Below are 20,961 nucleotides of genomic sequence, written 5' to 3'. Positions count from 1 at the left end.
GAAAAGGTAGCCTCTGCCTAGTGGCTAACTTTATAGTATGAATGCTCAGGGAACACAGGCCTAAAAATAATACAATATTTCTTCCTCTCAGTTTACTTTTACCGGTATATGTTCAGACATTAAGTATACCACCCAATCTTATAATGATCATTTAAAAGTCTGATTGGATTCATTGCACTTATTCCTTGTCTTAGTCAAAGGGAAATTACATGAAATTCACTGCACACTAAAAGGCAATTTCTTTGTCAATGTTTGCTAAAAGCAATAGGTGTCATCCATTTCTGATGTTCCACTTGTGCACCATACTTCTGCATCTACAAATGGGACTTGCCATTCCTCTCCTACCCCAACGCCCTCCTCCTAAATGTGCTCTGAAGTTTTGGGGAAGTCCTGCTGTGTCTGCTGGTGTGATGTTGGATCTCACCCATCATTCCTAATCCTGAGCTATGTGAGCATTTGGATGCTTTCCTGCTTTCACAAACAGAAACAGATGCTGGATCAAAATACTGGTTACTTACTGCAATTGTTCATTCCAGGGAACTGTGCAGAAAGTATACAGGAAACAGAGCTAAGTCATCCTACTACCCAAGGCAGACAAGGTCACATGATGCAGAGGTGTAGAGAATATGTAGCTCCTGTGTTTCCACCCACAACCCCCTTTCTGACCACATCTGTGCAAGAGGCATAGCACTTTCCCAGAACTGACATGGCCCAAAGAAGAGGTAGGAAGCTATATGCCCCAAGCTCATCAAGCTGAAAAAAGGGTGCAGCTGGATGTCTCCTGCTTACTCCTCTGAAAGAACATTTATGATAAGCAACCCTGGTTGGTGAGCAGGAGCTACCCAAGAAACAGAGGGATATATGCCCAAGATCAGCCAATTAGGGAGGGACAAATTTATTGCCAGATGCCTTTATGTCCCCAAGGGAGGAGGCTACAGAGGCAGTTGCTGCCCTACTGGAGTGAGCTGAAATATTTAATAATGTTGAAAGACTTTGGCCTCATGCACCTTGGTGATGAAAACACATAGCCAATGGGCCAATGTGAACATGTTGGTTTCCCCTCCTCATCTGGGGTGAAAGGAGTGAGTGAGTGAGTGAGAATTATGAAATTGGTCAGTTTTATGAAATCAAACTTTCTGGGCCCTCCTGACATCTAATTTATAGCATGTCTATGTGGGGCTTCCCTTGTGCTTGATCCAGAGGCCGTGGTTAGTGCAGAGTGCTGCAGCATGATTGCTGACAGGAGTGAGGTCTTGTCAGCATGTAACACTTGTGCTCAGAGATTTGCACTGGTTGCCGATCTGCTACTGGGCCATGTTCAATGTGTTACCATTAGTATACAAAGTCCTTAACAACTTGGAACCAGTTTACCTATGAGATTGCCTTGCTCCACATGTGCCCACTCAATTGCTTCAATAGCTGGAACTGGCACTACTACAGGTGCTACACAATACCCATTCCAACATTACTTTGAGTCCTACCCTCCAGAGCATGAGAAAACAAGCTTGTTCCACCTTCCACGTGACAGCCCTTAAGATACGTGAAAACGACTATCATATCTCCTCTCAGTCTCCTCTCATTCTTGTTCAACAATATAAATAATGGCAACAAATTCAGTCTATGTCAAATATGACTGGAGTCAAAGATGGACAGCACAATTTGCAGGCAGTTCATTGTATTAGAATAACATTTAAAACATGTTTTAATAGGATTTCCTCCTTACCAGTTTACACTGAGGCTTAGGAACGGTTTCACATGCACATTCTAAAATGGGGAAGGGAAGTGACAGAATAAATGTTCATACACTTTCATGAATGCAAGCAATCAACAGACAAAATTATTTCCTAAATGATGCAGTTCAACGTTTGCCAGGCATTCCATAAACAAGTCTTGTAGCACCTTAATTACTAGCAGATTTATTGTGGCACACACTTTATGGACTAGAGCAGGCATAGGCAAACTCAGCCCTCCAGATGTTTTGGGAATACAATCCCCATCATCCCTGACTATTAGTCCTGTTAGCTAGGGATGATGGGAGTTGTAGTCCAAAAACAGCTGAACGGCCAAGTTTGCCTATGCCTGGACTAGAGTCACTTCATCCTACAAAAGCAGTATCCTCAACAGTCATCTAGTTTCTCTAAAGTTTTATTCCCCTGAGACAGAGCATTCCATTCTCAAATAATGTTCAAATTTCCTCCAATGTTTAGTGGATGTAGGGTTGAGCTTACTTTATTGTTATGAAGGGGGCATGTGTAGTGCACACATCTTTCCCCCTTTCCATTAAACGCTCTGCAACCTCCCCAGCTGCCCACTCTTCCAGCTCTGAAAAAGCCCCTGTCTCAGCTGGGGAGCAGTAACCTTCCTGATCCCCAGCTGAGCTGTGCAAACAAGCTGCGTTGTCCCAGCTTGCAAGCACCTGGGTGAAATTGCCTCTCTATAAGACATCTCAATTGGCCCACACCATAGTTAGACTACTGATGGCTCCAGACATTGATAGATTTTCAATATTAATTCAACATTGCCTTTTTATACTGCAAGATAAATTTATGTAACCTAATTAAAGGACATTGAAAAGAACTGTACTTACCACATGTACGATATGGACAACACTTTTCTGGGCTCCATACTTCTACCAAGGACATCCCTAATAAACACTTAAATTCAGGACAACGGTATGTTTCACAAACTGCAAGTTAAAAGTGCAAAGAAAGAAATGGTGTTGAATGTTCAAGCAGGGAGAGCATTTCCAAAACTCATGACCAAAAATAAAATGTTCAGCAAAGCATAAAGCACATTCTTCATATATACTTCACACAAAATTTTGTTTATACATTGAATCATAGTTATTTGGTTTAATAAATTAATGACATTTTTAAAAGACAGGGATAGCATCTCTTGGTAATAATTCCATATGCTTATTCCATGACTGCCTTAAAATGATTAGGGTAGATTTAATAAGCTTGTCTGTTAATGAAAATTCTGTATTGTTCATCATTTACAGCACTGAAAAATCACTGCAAACAATTAAGAAAGCCTCTAGAGAAATCATAAACTCACTACACTGGTAAGCAGGACAACATCTGTCTGTCGTGTTGCCTTCCACAGTAAGCACTTCTCCTTCCTGGCACGCTGGAATTTGATCAGAGCAAATACCACATGCTGATAAAAAGAGAAATATTAAATTATTAGAAAGCACGCATACATGCCATTTGCTTTCAGTTTTCTATAAGTGCAAAAATTCTACCTAAAAGGATTGATGAAACTACAATGAAACGTTGAGCACCACCTAATTTCACTCCTGAATGCAGAGCTGTCAACCTTATGTAAGAGTTTGGATTTGATATCCTGCTTTATCACTACCCTAAGGAGTCTCAAAGCGGCTAACATTCTCCTTTCCCTTCCTCCCCCACAACAAACACTCTGTGAGGTGAGTGGGGCTGAGAGACTTCAGAGAAGTGTGACTGGCCCAAGGTCACCCAGCAGCTGCATGTGGAGGAGCGGAGACGCGAACCCAGTTCCCCAGATTACAAGTCTACCGCTCTTAACCACTACACTATCTCGTACTGTCAGTACGAGAATGAGATTGGTGTTGGACTTTTGGCTGCCCCAATCGTGTGACTTTGATTGTAAAAAGAAAGAGGTCAAATTGGGTGGAGAAGCTTAATTTAGCTAAGTAGTTTTTTATTCATTGGGAGAAAGACTTTGCATAGCTTAAAAAGGGATCAAGTATAGGTGAAGTATTGCCACAGAAACTAAATAGCACCCCTGTAACCTCAAACCACTCAGAGGGTGGAGTGCATGCAACAGAATGCTTATTAGTTTTGGATGGGCCTCCAGTTTGGGCTGATAGCGTATAGGATGCTGAATGCACTGGGGGATTTGAGAAGCAGTCTTTCAGGATTGCAGTGGCCACCACGGAAGTGCAGTTGGGCTTTTAGAAACAACTGGAATTCAAAAGATTGGGTGGTGTGGGCCTGCAGGGGGTGGGGGAATTTGAATCAGTTCTGGTTACATTGTATACTTCATTGTAGCTTCTATAAAAGATGTGCAGGCAGGAAGATGGTGCCATTACACCATTGCACACCGGCACATCATTTCTCTCTGTGTAAGGTGTTTTGTTCTATCCCTCAAGTATCCATATTTTGGATATTGTGCAATACAGAATATTGGACTAGGCAGTAGAGCTTCTCTTATACCATTGTGGCATATATTCCTAGACAGTCTTCTTTGCTTACAAATTAATCTACAGGCTGTCAATAAGAACTAAATTTGAATACCACAGATATAGGATACACAGCAGGTGCCTTCCACATGGGCAGCAATCAGAGTTTGATCCGCTCGGCAGTTTGGAATCTGTTCCATAGACTCACATTTTGCTGGATCACATTCTGAAACAAACATAATATTTTCATAAAATATATGATAGCCCATCCTGAAGTCTCCCTAAGGGGGCTTACACTAAATAATAAAATATAACTACATCTTATTTCCTTCTGCAGTGTAACTAGGAATACTGGAGCAAACTGTGAGATATAGGTCTAGCACGTCCTCTATATATGTTGGAGCAAGAGCTTCCACATACCACATTGATACAGTTTCTTCAGTCTTGCCTTCCTAGTATCTAAAAATGGATCTGGGACTAGTGCATGGAAAAATGCTTACAGGGCAAATGAGCACCGCCAAGACCTTCCCAGGCTTGTTTACCTTTTTGTCTCTGTTTCCTTTTCCCTTTGCAACTGCACATGGCACAGGCTACTTTAGCTCTCAATTTTAGGAACAAGGAATTTAACAGGGGCATGTGCAAAAGCAAACATTTCGGTTCCATCCCTCATGGGCAGTGGGGAGCCAAAAAGGGCACTGCTTGGAAGTTGCCGTGTTATGTAGTCCTAAGTCCCTTCCCAGAACAGGGAATGGATTTTCTGAATCAACTGGGGGCAGGGCTAATTGAGGTTTTTAAACATAATCAGGGAGGGGCAGGGGAAGGAGGAGACACTGTGCCCCTTCTCCCTCCCGGCCTCACAACCAAGAGCAGGAGGGTTCAGTCCTTACCCTGTGGGAAAGGAACTTGCAAAGGAGCACCCTGTGGCCCACAAGTGGAGGACTCAATCCTACTGGGATCTGCTTCTCAAGCACTTCCCTGCAGGGAAGGCTCTTGTGAAGGGGTACCTTTACTATCCACAGGATTCAGTTCTGCTTAGGTCTGTGTCACTAGTGATTTTCCTGTGGGGAAAATCACCCTGGAGAAATAGACTCCTGAAGACTTGCCTTCCCAATACCTGCCTCTTGACAACTCAAGATCCAGCATGACCCAACTTGGGACCAGATCTAGGGCTGTCTCTAATTTGGCTGAATCTGATGCCCAGCCCTAATAATAACAGTAAAAAAGGTAAAGGTAAAGGAACCATTGACCTTAAGTCCAGTCGTGGACAACTCTGGGGTTGCGGTGCTCATCTCACTTTACTGGCTGAGGGAGCCGGCATTTGTCCACAGACAGCTTCCGCAGACAGCTTCCAGGTCATGTGGCCAGCATGACTAAGCCACTTCTGGCGAACCAGAGCAGTGCACGGAAATGCCGTTTACCTTCCCACTGGAGCAGTACCTATTTATCTACTTGTACTTTGACATGCTTTCGAGCTGCTAAGTTGGCAGGAGCAGGGACCGAGCAACGGGAGCTCACCCCGTCGTGGGGATTCGAACTGCTAACCTTCCAATCAGCAATCCCTAGGCTCTGTGGTTTAGACCACAGCACCACCCGCGTCCCAATAATAACAGTGGTCAAGGTCAAATATTTCAATAGAGACTCCTTTGCCAGATATTTCAATTCTTCATTCAATACCTACCACAACTGTAGCTAGGACAGCAGGAATCGTCTTGGTAATAGGTTGCCAGTTTCTCTAGGCCCTTGCATTCAGGAATAAATGTTTCACAGAGGCTCTGATTACAAGCTTTTTAGATCACAGCAAAAACAAGAGAAGAATAGGGTTGAATGGCATTAAAAAAACTGATTGCATTTGTTGTGTATTACAGAGAGAGAGAGAGAGAGAGAGAGAGAGAGAGAAAGAGAGAGACCCTAGGGCTGATATTTGTAAATGTTTTGTAAAATCCAAGAAGGCTTCAACTTGCTTTGTTGCTTGTGCCACATTAAACTTTTCTTCAGGCAATCAGATAAGTGGGGATAGAGTGCTATGAGAAGCTGTCATACTGCTGTATTCTGTTTATACATAGCTGCACTATGAGGACTTGATATATGGCTCTCATTCTCCATTCCTGTCTTTAATGTTGACTGATTTTTAAGGTTAAAAGGGGCACAAGGGCCTGGTATGCAGCATTCACATTGCAGTCTTATGTAAAGACAGGGTGGCAAAGTGGCTGGCAGCTGTCAATGAGGTTCTCTTCCTAGGTGAGTGCTTTTCCTTTCCAAGAAAAAAGCTGGGCTTAAAAGACAGCAAACTGTGCTAGGAAAAGAAAGAAGCCTTGAAACCTTAATTTTTTTATTTAAAAAATCCAATTCTCATGTTTTAATTAAAACCTTTGAAACCAGTATTGTTCATGGAAACCTCAGAAATAGAGTGGAAAGCAGTGGCGTTGTGATAAACATCTTATTTGTCACAACTCCGCCACCCCCCAAATAATCTCAGCTGCTTCCTAACACTACTCCTACTCATCCACCTCCTAGATCAACATATCACTTTCTTCCTTGCACAGTATAACCTCAGCACTTGTCAAAGTGATGTACCTTATGAAAGCCCACATACTGCTTCCAAACACCTGCAAATTAAGTCATTTTGTGTTAGTTTGCATATATCTTAAATCAAGAAAAACTTGACTATAGTTTATAAGATATTGAAAGTCAGTGGTGCTGGTAAGAAAGTGTATATTAAGGATACTTACTACAAACTTTCTGGTGACAACAGGATTGATTATCTGGTACAATTAAAGCTACTTCCCCAAAACGCTGGCATTCCAAGTCATTATTTGCTGAGCAGTTGTACTCCACAGGAGCAATGGTCTCATTGTCAATGCATTTGTGCATGCAGCATCCACTATGGGAGGTTTTCCAAGTCTCACCCAGTGCATGTGGCACTCCAGAAGTGTCTGTACAGGCTAAATTGTTGCCAAAAAAGGGGGGGTAATTTATTTATTTTTATAAATGTCTAGATTCTATGACATGTTTATAACTACAGACATAAATAATATATGACCATGGCAGAGAGAAAAAAATCCAAATCAATGCTACTTGTCAGGGGTTGGTAAAGCACTGTTACTCAGGAAACACACCTGAGTCATACTCTCTTTCAGTCTACATTTTCCAGACACAGAATGGACTCCGTGAATCTTTTTTAAAATCTGCATGCACACAAACCAACCATCTATGAGCAATGCAAAGAAATGGCTTTTAGACAGATCCCTGAACTGCAGCACTCTGAATGCAACACTGTTGTTCTTGGGCCAGTTAGGAACTAGTTACATTCATTCTAAGGCCACTGCAGCTCCATGTTCAAAGGTGAGTCATCTGAATTCCATCCAGCTGTTCTAATGAGTTATCTGAGAGGAGTAGATTCTGCAGCTTATAGTAATAGGATTGATTTGAAACTTGGTAGTAGGAGAGGTATAATATTTGGGGTAGAAAGGATAAGTGACGGTTTATTTTGAAAAAGTTACGTGTTTGATGGGAGACTCTGGCAAGTCGATGGGTAGTGTGCAATCTTCTTCCACGGGCTTCTGCTGGGGTACATTTTTGCTGGGGAAAATTTCTCCAGATGTACTGTGTGCTTTGGAAAATGGGTTGCAATGTTAGGTTGGGGACCGACTAGTACGTTGCATTGCCAGGGGCAGCCCTTTCCATTTCACCACCTGAGGCAAAATGGGAATGTGCCGCTCCCCCTTCCGCTGCAGCCTTGCTTACTGGGGTCATGCAGTGGCTTCTGGAGAGATCTTGTCAGAAGCTGCTGCTTTCCCACCAAGGGCAGGTGGGACACCGTTCCATGGGATTCTGCTGTCTGAAGCAGCTGCCTCAGTCTACCTCATTGGCCTGATGATTACTCTTGAGTTGTGTAACATGTAGTTTTTATTTAAAAGGCATTTTTGTTGCCAATGTTATTTAATGAGATTTCATAAGGGTATTTTGGTGTGTGGATAGTGCACATGGCAAGTCAGCTCCTGGATATAGGGATACCCTTCTGTATTCACTAGACATTCATTTATTATTTTTCTCATTTTTGTACCGCCCATTAAAAATAAGTTACCTGGGTACTGTACACATCCTGAGGGTGATCTAGAAACAGAAGTCTGTTTCCATTCATACATATGCTGGGTAGGACCAGAATAATTCATCACTGCTTGTCAAATGATACAAAATTCAATAGCATATTGATACTTACCACACTTCTCTTCAGGGATGCAAAGTGCAGAATGTACACGGTGAAGGATGGTCCCTTCTGCGCAAACACACCCCTCAGTCAATACTGAACAAGAGTCTGGATCCTGAAGTTCTGGCTCCATATTTTGACAAGTGCTTGGTGCCTCACAGGCAGATATACAGGCCTTATAGTAGAAACCTTCTGGACAGGGAAAGGCTAGCAACATAATAAACACAGTGTTTAACACAGTGATGCTTCTTCGTGTAATATTTTATATGAGCTAATGTTTCATGTGAACTTGTGCAGAAAAACAGTGACAACACTTTTATTCACTGCAAATTAGAAAGTAAAATTAGAGTGGAAAAATACAGTAGAGCTTAAATTTTCACCTGCTCACATGAATCTCCCCTTTCAACCAATTACCCCAACCCAATTATTCCAGACATATCTTTTATCTTGCAAGCACGCAATTAGAACAGCCAGTGGTTGAGGAGCAGATGGCTGAAAAGTTAAGCACTTCCTCCCCTAAATTGCTTTTCTACTCAGAAGTATCCTTTCCAGTGCTGTATTTTTTGCCATGTGTAATAGAGGTTTGAGATTTTGTACATATTTCTACTGATTTCTCAACATTATTTCTATATAAATAAGCTTGGACTTGAACCTCAGCATGTTGGCTCAAATTCATTGCTTTGTCCCATAGACTGCACTGCCTTCTCATCTTGCAGTAATCAAAGGTGCACAGCCTGGGAGTCATTTTGGACTCACAGCTGTCCATGGAGGCCCAGGTCCAGGGCAGCTGTCTACCAGCTCCATCTGGTATGCAACCTGAGACCCTACCTGCTCACAGACTGTCTTGCCAGAGTCCTGCATGCCCTGGTTGTCTCCCGCTTGGACTACTGCAATGCGCTCTACGTGGGGCTACCTTTGAAGGTGACTCAGAAACTACAACTAATCCAGAATGCGGTGACTGAGAGTGGCTGCTGGGACCATGTAACACCAGTCCTAAAGGATCTTCACTGGCTCCCAGTATGTTTCCAAGCACAATTAAAAGTGTTGGCACTGACCAACACTTAACTATCTCAAGGGCATCCTGATCAAATTTGCAGATGACACCAAACTGGGAGGGGTGGCTAACACCCCAGAGGACAGGATCACACTTCAAAACGACCTCGACAGATTAGAGATCTGGGCAAAAACAAACAAGATGAATTTTAACAGGGAGAAATGTAAAGTATTGCACTTGGGCAAAAAAAATGAGAGGCACAAATACAAGATGGGTGACACCTGGCTTGAGAGCAGTACATGTGAAAAGGATCTAGGAGTCTTGGTTGACCACAAACTTGACATGAGCCAACAGTGTGACGCGGCAGCTAAAAAAGCCAATGCAATTCTGGGCCTCATCAATAGGAGTATAGCATCTAGATCAAGGGAAGTAATAGTGCCACTGTATTCTGCTCTGGTCAGACCTCACCTGGAGTACTGTGTCCAGTTCTGGGCACCACAGTTCAAGAAGGACACTGACAAACTGGAACGTGTCCAGAGGAGGGCAACCAAAATGGTCAAAGGCCTGGAAATGATGCCTTATGAGGAACGGCTAAGGGAGCTGGGCATGTTTAGCCTGGAGAAGAGGAGGTTAAGGGGTGATGTGATAGCCATGTTCAAATATATAAAAGGATGTCACATAGAGGAGGGAGAAAGGTTGTTTTCTGCTACTCCAGAGAAGCGGACATGGAGCAATGGATCCAAACTACAAGAAAGAAGATTCCACCTAAACATTAGGAAGAACTTCCTGACAGTAAGAGCTGTTCGACCTTTGAAGACCTAAACGGCCTTCTTGCAGGAGTATCTCCACCCCATCACTCAGCCCGGACACTGAGGTCCTCCTCCGAGAGCCTTCTCCTGGTTTCCTCACTGCGAGAAGCAAAGTTACAGGAAACCAGGCAGAGGGTCTTCTCGGCAGTGTCTCCCTCCCTGTGGAACGCCCTCCCGTCAGATGTCAAGGAGATAAAGAATTACACAACTATTAGAAGCCATTTGAAGGCAGCCCTGTATCAGGAAGTTTTTAATGCGTGATGTTTTTATTATGTTTTCTGATATGCTGTAAGCCACCCAGAGTGGCTGAGGAAAACTATTATCATCATCATTATAGCTACTGCCATCAACAGCAAACACAGTGTCTTTGATGTGAAGTACTTACAGCAATAATCAGAATTCCTCCATTCTATACAGATGTTAAATTTGTTACATGTTGCAACATAAGCAGCCAGTGCTATACATGGATTCTGAATGTATTCTTTATCTTGGACCCACATATCACAAAAGGAATCTGGAGAAACCTTAACACAAAAATAAAAGTCTTAACTTGATTACTGGTGGATAACTGGAGGAAAAAAAGATCATCATTAGGTGTTTGATGCCAAATAGAAGTTGGTGCAGTTTAATGGGTAAAAGACAGAGTCACCACAATTCTAGGAAGCCCCTAATTATAAACTTGCATCTGTGATAAGCTCACTGTAAAGCCAGCCATAAACAAGTGCCTCTCACTCTCTCTCTTCCTCAGCCCTCATCCGCAACATGATGTATAATAGTGACCCTCGTACCTACGGGACCGCCTCTCCTGGTATGCCCCACAGAGAAACTTACGGTCTTCAAATAAAAACATCTTGAAGGTCCCAGGCCACAGAGAAGTTAGGCTGGCCTCAACTAGAGCCAGGGCTTTAGTTGAACACTCTGTCACAAGAAACTAGGGCCCTGCGGGACTTGACATCTTTCCGCAGGGCCTGCAAGACAGAGCTGTTCCACCAGGCCTTTGGCCAGGGCACAGCCTGACTCCCTCCTTCGGCAATCTTCGCAGAGCTCTGGCCCAATGGTTGCCAGTGGCTTGAATTAATTAATTTTATAATGAATGATTTTAGAGTGTTGTTTATGCTGTACTCTTGTACTGTTTTATTGTTGTCAGCCGCCCTGAGTCCGGCTTCGGCTGGGGAGGGCGGGATATAAATAAAAAAAATTATTATTATTATTATTATTATTATGTGCATGGTGGCTGTAAGAGGAGAGGAAACCTCTAGGTACACAAAAATACAATTTTATTGGGCCCAAAATGTCATCAGGACACAGTAAAACAAAAATGCTTTGTGTTCCCCAGCTGGTCACTTCAAGAGATAAAGTTCACATGCAATTAGGTATGGCAAATGTTGGACAATTTCTCTGGCAGTTGAAGAAGCACCTCCAAGATGATGACAAATTATATGTGCTATAAGTAGTCCTTTTAGAGGGGTACAGTGGTGCCTCGCAAGACGAAAAGAATCCGTTCCGCGAGTCTCTTCGTCTTGCGGGTTTTTTCGTCTTGCGAAGCAAGCCCATTAGAGGTTTAGCGGCTTAGCACTAGAGTATTAGCAGCTTAGCCGGCTTAAAGATCAGCTGATAAGCGGCTTAACGATCAGCTGATAAGCGGCTTAGCATCAGCTGTTAAGCGGCTTAAAGATCAGCTGATAAGCGGCTTAGCATCAGCTGTTAAGCGGCTTAAAGATCAGCTGATAAGCGGCTTAGCCATCAGCTGATAAGCAGTTTAGCGGCTTGGGAAAAAGGGGGGGGGGGAGGAAAAAAACCCCGCAGGAACTCGCAAGACATTTTCGTCTTGCGAAGCAAGCACATAGGAAATTCGTTTTGCGAAGCACCTCCAAAACGGAAAACCCTTTCGTCTAGCGGGTTTTCAGTCTTGCGAGGCATTCGTCTTGCGGGGCACCACTGTACATGGTTGACACATCTTTGACATGTTGCTGCACCCTGTAAAGGTGCTAATGTCAAACCCAGAAAATAATCACTAGTTGCTAGAGAATATTAGTAGCAGATGATGTGATGGGGGACTGCTCACCCAACCTCTGGACAATGACATCACTGCTGCTTACTATGAAGTAGAGGTGGAGGGTCAAGGCCACAAGGAAGACTGCTACTCCTGGCATGTTTGAGCCATGTAAGTATCACTGACACTTTGCCCTTCCCCCTCTACCTCCTGGTAAGAGCAGTCTTACAATGCTGTCTGCTGCTGGCATTAGTGGAGTATTAAAAAATACGAAAAGCAATCATACCAATGCTTTATTAAATGTTCTGATTTATCTGTTTCTAATATATGTAGTACAGTACCTGTACTCTCCTAAAAGCTCAATGGTTCTGAAGCTATATGCAGCCTATCATAATTTCCCTGGAATTATTATTGTTGAATAATCACTCGGTTGATATGTGAAATAGGCAAAGTTGTTTGTCAGGGGAACAACCCATAAAATACGGTAAATACTTTTGACTCCTTAAATATTAACAAAAACATATGAATTTAATTCAAACAGAGGATCAAAAGATAACATACGTAAGGATGGCAGCTGCTGAAGGTTTGGTTCAATAACGTGTTTAAACAAAGGGAACAATCTGTGACTGAACAGTTAGTTTCATGGATTCTCTGTTCTCCAATATACTTCAAGGTGTTTGGCACCTGCCAGCTATCTGTGAAAACAACTGAAGCACCCACAGTGCTTACGACGGTCCTGTTGGGTAGCATGAGATCATTTGCTGAGATTCCATCACAGAAGCCTGCACAAGAGTACAATATACAGATTAGCATATCTCCATCTACATACTATGGTATTTTAGGACTGGCATCAGTATTATGCTAATCACAGAGTGGCTGCTTGAAACACCCTCTGCGTAATGACTTTAACCCCATGGCTGTTACATTACACTGAGCTTGTATTTGCAATTTATGTGAAGAATCTCCACTGTATTAGCAACAGCTGCTGACCAAAATCTCCATATAGCATAGTTTGAGGCCCACCTAATGCCACCTAATGCCAAAATATAGCATGGCAACCGAGTCTCTATATTTTGGCATTGGCACAGGAAAACCTAGACATGGAGGCATTTTAAGCAGCCTCTGTATGATAAACAATACATGCAGACCAGCCCTAACAGCTGGAACCATAGTGTCCTATAAAGTACAATCCTGCAAGATCTCTCAAAAGACATATATGGTGCATTAAAACTTTGCACCAAGCTTCCCTCTTGCTGGTTTTATACTGTTTTTAACAGTATAAGCTGGTTTTACATATATATTTTTTGCTATTGTGATTTTTTTATAATTAGCTCTGGTGGTTCATTGTGTCTGCTTTGAATTGCACACTTTAATGTCATTGTACACCGTCCACAGAACTTAGTTATATGGGTGGTATACAAATGTAATAAATATATTAAAAATTAATAAGAATACAGTAATGTATCTATGCAATATAAAAATGGTTAATTAGTCTGATAATTCTTTATGAAATATCTCATGATTGGGGGAGAATAATTGTCAATTTGAAAAGTACATTCTGTGTCAACCCCTAGTACTATTTAAGGATGTAGGAAGCAAGATTATATTGGATCCACTCTGAGTTTTTCTCCTAGAAAAGTAGGTGCCAGTACTCACCATGAAGTTGTTACAGTAAGTGTCACACTTTTTAACCAAAATAGAGATGGGTACTACGTCCTATTGAGTAACCCCTGGGGGTACTGGGTTCAGTACTGGTTAGAGTCTAGATTGACTGGCAGTGCTGGGTACTGGGGGTACTGGGTTCAGTACTGGTTAGAGTCTAGATTGACTGGCAATCTCCAGGATTTCAGACAGTATTTTTTCCTAAGCTCTTCTTGAGAATGGCAGGCACTGAACCAGGGACCTTTTGCATGCCAAACACATATTCTGTCACTGAACTACCACCCTTCTCTATCATATGTGCAGTCTAGCAGCAGCTGTTTTTACATAGCTGCTTTAGGCCAACTTTCCTTTATTTAAAATATTCCCTCTTTTATGAAATAGGACTAAACTTCTGGGGTGGGGGAGACTGCTTTGCAGAAATGCAAGGTGGGTACAGGAAAGAGATGAAGCACAGTGAAGTGGATAGCATTTTAATAAGCATCCTATTGTGGCCTTCTAGATTCTAGAATCTATCATAAAATGTCTTGTTCAATCAAGTTCTGTCTAGCATTTCATTCCTAATCAAGCTTAATTTCAAGTCAGTCACATCAACTTCAATGGAATGTATTACCAAGTAAGTATTTATCTGGATTTTCTAAAGCAAGGCAGCTTTAAGTAAGAAACCATGGTTAAGACTTTGGCATATGCGAAGTCCATTAAAGCATTGCCTTTTCTCAATTTATACTTTAAAATTTAAAACTGACATTAAGAAAAAATAAATTAGAAACTAGTCAAACTAACAACTCAGAATAAGAACAAATAGTGCTAACATTTATTTCAAGCGCCTCTTCTCTGTAGGAACATTACTGTTTGCATGCATTGAAATCTGACTAAGTATCACTGATATTTCATACTGTTGCTACACATATTTGCCCTTTATGAAACTTGGCAAGCTAGCCACTGTAATGATGGACTTTGCATCCAAGCCTTCCAGCAACGATAATTCAAGTGTCAAAGCTAAGATTTATATCAATAGATATCATGCTTCCAAGAGCCTATACCAAACATATCATCCAAGGTTAGAACTTCCAGAAAGAATGAAGCCATGTGCACATACCAAACAGGCTTAAGAGCAATTCCAGCATAACCTTTATGAGCTGCGAGCTTTTTGGTACCCATATATCTGAACTAATTCTGTAACTTGGACTGATTCTAAGTGAATAACTGGTGTTCCAATAAAATGTATGACTAAATATAATGCGCCCTGAGGATATGTACAGTGTTTTGAGCTGTACAATGGAAGGGGTGACCCTCCAGACATTCTGCTCCATGAGTGGTTGCAAGGTAGGTCAGATGACTGTACCTTAGTCCCACCAGCTTGGCTTCTACAAAACTCTAGGTTTGATCATATGCATCTCTATTCAAAAGGATTTCGCAGCATTGTTTTAATTTTGTTTTTAAGTAACTAATGCATGTTTTATAGGATGGGTGTGTATTTATTTTGGGGCTTCCCATAGGCATCTGGTTGGCCGTTGTTAGCGCAGGATGCTGAACTAGCTGGGCTATTGGTCTAATCCAGCAGACTTGATTTATGTAATTGCTGTTTTAGTCTTACTGTACTATGAGCTCAACATTGAGGAAGGCTGGTATAAAAATGCAATTAATAATTAATTAATTAATTAATTATTGACTATGTTCACACCTTTCTTCTATTCTCAGTAGCAAAGAAGAATTCTGATCTCCATTATTCCCTTTCCCAGTCGTGTGTGTGTGTGTGTGTGTGTGTGTGTGTGTGTTTTGGGGAAAACACATTTATTTGACATTTATTTGAAATTCCACCAATTATTAAAAATTGGACCCTTGTATTACATTCTACTTAGTAACCTCTATGTTAGCACAGAGTAGGCAACAAATCTCTAAGCATTATTTTTTTTCTTTGCTTTATGGAAAGTTCAGTAAGATACATTTTCTCTTTATTGCAGTCCTATTTACTTCCATGTTGCTTCAGCATTCATGCCTCGGTTTCAAATGCTCTAAATTAGGAAGCAAACTTGCCTTATCCACGGCTACCTGAAATCTGATCCCCAAGGGATTAAAACCAGCCTGCAGTTTATCGATTGGCAAACCTGGCATTTTCTCTCTCTTCCTGAATCATTTTAATCACTTCAGTAATCAACAGAGTAGCAGCTTCCAAAATAATCATATTTTCATTTTCTGTCTTCTGAATATCTTTAACCTTACTATACATGCTCTAACAAAAGTTGTGAAAAACCAAGTGTGGAGCACTTCCCACATTTACCAGATGTAACATCACAATCTTACTAAAGTTGCTTACCACACAGTCCCATTGCTTTTGGATCACTGGTTGCATTAAGTTCTATTACCATCACCCCAGTGGTATGAAACCACTGAATTTTAGTATTTGTCGGAGTTTCAATAATATACATGAAGCCATTGTCCTCAATCTTAAATCCATATTTTGTAACAGTGGGCCATGCATATCTTGAGTTGACAGCTATCTGGAGAATATACATACTTATTTTAGCAAACAGTAAGATTTAAGCTTTGCCATAAAACTATGTTTTCGCAATATTTCGCCCAGCCCTCCACAAAACATAAAAATAATTGAAATGAAATTTACATGCACTGTGCTAGTCAAACATTGTCTAATGCAGACCTATACAGCTTGTGTATTTTGCTTATCAGGTGCTTAACAACTTCCCTATTTCTGCAGTCCAAGGTAAAAGGTAAAGGTACCCCTGCCTGTACGGGCCAGTCGTGTCCGACTCTAGGGTTGTGCACCCATCTCACTTAAGAGGCTGGGGGCCAGCACTGTCCGCAGACACTTCCGGGTCACGTGGACAGCGTGACGAAGCTGCTCTGGCGAGCCAGCACCAGCGCCCCACACAGAAACGCCGTTTACCTTCCCGCTATAAAGCGGTACCTATTTACAGTATCTACTTGCACTTAGGGGTGCTTTTGAACTGCTAGGTGGGCAGGAGCTGGGACCGAACGACGGGAGCTCACCCCGCCGCGGGGATTCAAACCGCCGACCATGCGATCGGCAAGTCCTAGGCACTGAGGTTTTACCCACAGCGCCACCCGCGTCCCTTCTGCAGTCCAAACTAGATGGCAAAATCAAATCAACACATGTGTTGCATTTGAGTGGTGGGTCAGGCCTCCAATCTGTGCAGGGATGAAAACTTTTGCAGTGAAAGTGCCACATTCCCTGAGGAGCAACTTTCCAGGGATCACATAATGTATTTTTAATCTACTGTTGGAAGCCGCCCAGAGTGGCTGAGGAAACCTAGCCAGATGGGCGGGGTATAAGTAAGTAATAAATAAATAAATAATTATGATTATTGTTATTATTATTATTATTATTATTACTACAGTGGTAGGTGTGCCAAAAGGGGTTATAGCCAGACACACACCACTCTCCATCTTCCATCCAGGCAAACAAGAAGAATTATCATATTTAAGGACACATTACAGGCAGATAAAATCCATGCCCTCCAACACTTTGAAGCCAAAATCCAGGACACCATCTTCCCGGATGCCATCTTCCTGTTTTCTATCATGAGAGCATGGTGGTCATTTTGGTTGCCATGATCTCGCCCAATTTCATGCCATGGGGCATGTGTTTTGGGGTGCCGCATTAGATCATGGTCCCCCCAAAGCACCTATTGGGGAGAGAAATAACACAATATCATGGCAACCAAAATGGCTGCCATCCTCTCACAATAAGAAACAGGATGTCTCAGTTTTTCTGAGACACTTGCGGAGTATGAAAATCACTAGAGGACAGGCCAGACGATGACCTGGTGTGACCTGGCAGAAACTTACCAAGTGTGACTTGGTAAAGACTCAAGGGCCATATCAAAAGGCACTGAGGACCATATCTGGCTCCTAGGCCTGAGGTTTCCTACCCATGGTCTAATGCCTTCAGGACACTGGGTGAATAAATGTGTGATTTCTTTGGAGCCAACATGAGATGAACTTCTCAGAAGCTGCTTCACAAGATCATAAGGAATATCATCTCTAAAAATGTAGTACAGGAAGCAGAAAATCAATATGAACAGCACAAAAAATACTAGACCTGTTCCAGTTTTACTGCATATGCAGAATGCAAATAATAAAAGGCTGTTACATGTGTCCTCCTCTTGAAAAGTATCAGTTCTATTACTAGAGTCGCAATTCTCAACAAAGCTACATGCATGTAAATTCTAGGAATCTAAAATAGGATACTTGAATGAGAATTATAACAGAAGAAATAAACTTTACCTTTCTGTTTAAGCGGTCAATGGTAATCTGGTTAGACATATATGTTAAATTTAACATTGCCAGGCACAGCTTAGTAGAGGTTAAAATGCCCTGAATGAAGATAAGAACCAAATCAAAATAACACGTCAGCTTATTCCATGGTTAAATGCAACATACATATACTATACATATACTCAGTAGAAAATCTTCCCCCAGATAATTCTACCCTCTGCTTTTTTAGAATAGGTTTAAACATTTAAAGAGCTGGAAAATGCCAAACTAAGCAGTTCCCACCCTCAAAGCTCCTATATTCTACAGCCTTGAGGATGATGAGAGGTCCATATAGCTAGTTACATAAACCATCAATTGAGTGTGACATTTAAGGTTTCTATAAGAATACAGAAAACAATGTCATCAGTCACATTGCATTAATGCAGACATAGGCAAACTCGGCCCTCCAGATGTTTTGTGACTACAATTCCCATCATCCCTGACCACTGGTCCTGTTAGCTAGGAATGATGGGAGTTGTAGTCGCAAAACATCTGGAGGGCTGAGTCTGCCTATGCCTGCATTAATGCGAAACAGCAAAAAATTGCATACTTTTATATGCAGCAGCATAACTGCACTTGTTTATGATCCTTGACATACTCAATAAACAACAAAATTCCACAAGGCCCATTACCATATGAATCTTGCTGCAGTCACTGATGTGGATGCTTATAGTTTCATCTTGAGTTTGGCTGATGACATAGGATGCTTCCTTAAATAAAGCCAAATGGTGCCCATCAAAGGTGATAAAGCTCAGATCAGAGAAGAGTGTACATCGACCTGATCAAACAAAATAAGGACTTATTTAACTTATTTTATGAAATAAAAAGCTAACTATCAAGCACTATAAACTGAATCTAAGTCATTAAAATAGCTTGCTTAGTTCCTTTATGTTAGATATAGGTCGTTAACATATAAAGGATTAACTGCAATGAAGTCAAAGCAGACCCTTGAAATCAATGATTTAACTTATTCATTATGTATTTATTTCATAACATTTATACACTGCTTGATTGTAAAAACCTCAAAGTGATTTGAAAAAAGATGAAACAATAAAATATAGAAAAAAATCACAACCATACTTTAAAGCAGGCATGGCCAAATTCCCATCATTCCTGACCACTGGTCCTGTTAGCTAAGGATGATGGAAGTTGTAGTCCCAAAACAGATGGAGGGCCAAGTTTGGCTTGCCTGCTTTAAAGCATACAGAAGTTAAAATCCTAAAACATATTAAAATCACCTCAACTTGCTAAGCATCTAGATAGGCTTGTCTAAAGAACAACCCTTTCTTTGCAGGTGCCAAAAAGAGTACAGTGAAGGTGCCTGCTGGATCTCAATAGGCAGTGAGTTCCAAAGTGCAGGTGATGCCACACTAAACAACCGAATACTTACAGATGCGGAATGGGTATTATTTGGCACCTGTTGTAGTGCCAGTTCTGCCAATTGCTCAAGGAGGCACATGTGGGGTAAGGCAATCTTGTAGGTAAGTTGTTAAGGGCTTTGTGTGCTAATAGTAACACTTTGGACTCAGGTAGCAAATTAGCAACCCGTGCAAATCTCTGATCCCAGGTGTTATATGCTGACAAGACCTCTCATGCTGCAATATTCTGCACTAACTGCAGCTTCTGGCTCAAGTACAAGGGAAACCCCACATAGAATATATTGTAGTAAACTTAGCGAAACACATCGCTCAAACAGGAGTGAGACTCGCTCCTGGACACTCTGGATCCAACCCATTACATAAATTGTGTGAAGCCTCTCCATAACAGATGAATCTGAACTAGTTCTTCTGAAAAAGGATCTTTCAACAATTTTTGTATTTACAGGCATTAAGGGTCGCATGTTTTGCTGCTGGTGTTCTGTCCTAAAAAATAAATAAATCTATTGCTTGTCCTTGGAAACAAATATTTTGCTGTAATGGGATCGTGACTATTCTCTCGTTCTTTGGATTTACAGCATCCCACATAAGTCATTCTGCTTTTTAGTCTGCTTCTTTAGTGTACTGCGGTAGATGATCATGCTTATTTCTTTTTATGAAATTGATACTTAAAAATATTTTCTGTCTGCATCATGTCAGCAATTAATAGGCCCATATATAAATCTCACTATTTGTTCCATTTACACAAATGTTTTAGCGTAATCAAACTATCAAAGTAATGCAATTTTAAAATAAATACATTATGGATAAAACTTACATGCACATTCCCACTTGGGGCAGCATTTATCTCCATTAATCTGAACACCAAATCCAAGAAATCCACAGCTGGGTTGTGTCGCATTGTATGGACAGTTCTGTGATTTGTTAACTTGGATTAGTTGTCCATCTAAGCAAATGTGCTTTATGCACTCATTCTCTGTGATTGGCTAAGACATATTTAGAAAACATAGGTTACTATTCTTATCAAAATAAGGTGATATTCAATAAATAAATATTCACTGAAAACAAGAAGTTCAGTATACCAAACTACTGAATGCCCTTTTAAAGTCAATTCTTGTAGTACCATTAAAAAGCAGAAACATGAAATCTTTCAAATGGCACACAGATAAATGCAATGAATCAATATAATAAAAAGGAAAAACTGGAAACTGAGGATAGTCATGAAACATTATAAATTTGAGAGTATGGACATATTTCAAGGATTATGTTGCCTTGCTATTTGGGACAAGCGTCTAAAGACCAAAGTTACTCAGGGGTTCAGCTACTCAGAATACATAATTTGCATTCTTTCATCAATAATATTTTACACGTGGAGAGCAATAATAAGAGGCTGGTCAAAGAGATGCAGATCATGCAGTAGAGGAGATGGTCTGTAAAATATCTAGAATTAAAGCATTTGACAACT

General features: G+C 41.3%; 1 protein-coding gene across 1 annotated transcript in view; it reads right to left on the bottom strand.

Annotated features, from left to right (window-relative positions):
• OTOG (otogelin) overlaps window positions 1-20,961 on the bottom strand; it is a 96,851-nt gene that overhangs the window by 12,886 nt on the left and 63,004 nt on the right. Inside the window, exons 37-49 of the mRNA XM_080998498.1 lie at window positions 20,314-20,482; window positions 18,753-18,898; window positions 18,091-18,180; window positions 16,142-16,325; window positions 12,727-12,947; window positions 10,558-10,696; window positions 8,382-8,576; window positions 6,892-7,104; window positions 5,841-5,945; window positions 4,278-4,388; window positions 3,058-3,159; window positions 2,588-2,686; window positions 1,724-1,764 (exon numbers count right to left, since the gene is read on the bottom strand). Of these exons, the coding sequence (XP_080854624.1) occupies window positions 1,724-1,764; window positions 2,588-2,686; window positions 3,058-3,159; window positions 4,278-4,388; window positions 5,841-5,945; window positions 6,892-7,104; window positions 8,382-8,576; window positions 10,558-10,696; window positions 12,727-12,947; window positions 16,142-16,325; window positions 18,091-18,180; window positions 18,753-18,898; window positions 20,314-20,482 (1,815 nt within the window). The remainder of the gene's footprint in view (window positions 1-1,723; window positions 1,765-2,587; window positions 2,687-3,057; window positions 3,160-4,277; window positions 4,389-5,840; window positions 5,946-6,891; window positions 7,105-8,381; window positions 8,577-10,557; window positions 10,697-12,726; window positions 12,948-16,141; window positions 16,326-18,090; window positions 18,181-18,752; window positions 18,899-20,313; window positions 20,483-20,961) is intronic.

This window comes from Podarcis pityusensis (genome assembly GCF_964106645.2).
Source record: "Podarcis pityusensis genome assembly, chromosome: 1".
Classification (NCBI taxonomy): Eukaryota; Metazoa; Chordata; class Lepidosauria; order Squamata; family Lacertidae; genus Podarcis; species Podarcis pityusensis.
This window is presented reverse-complemented; position numbering and strand designations above follow the sequence as displayed.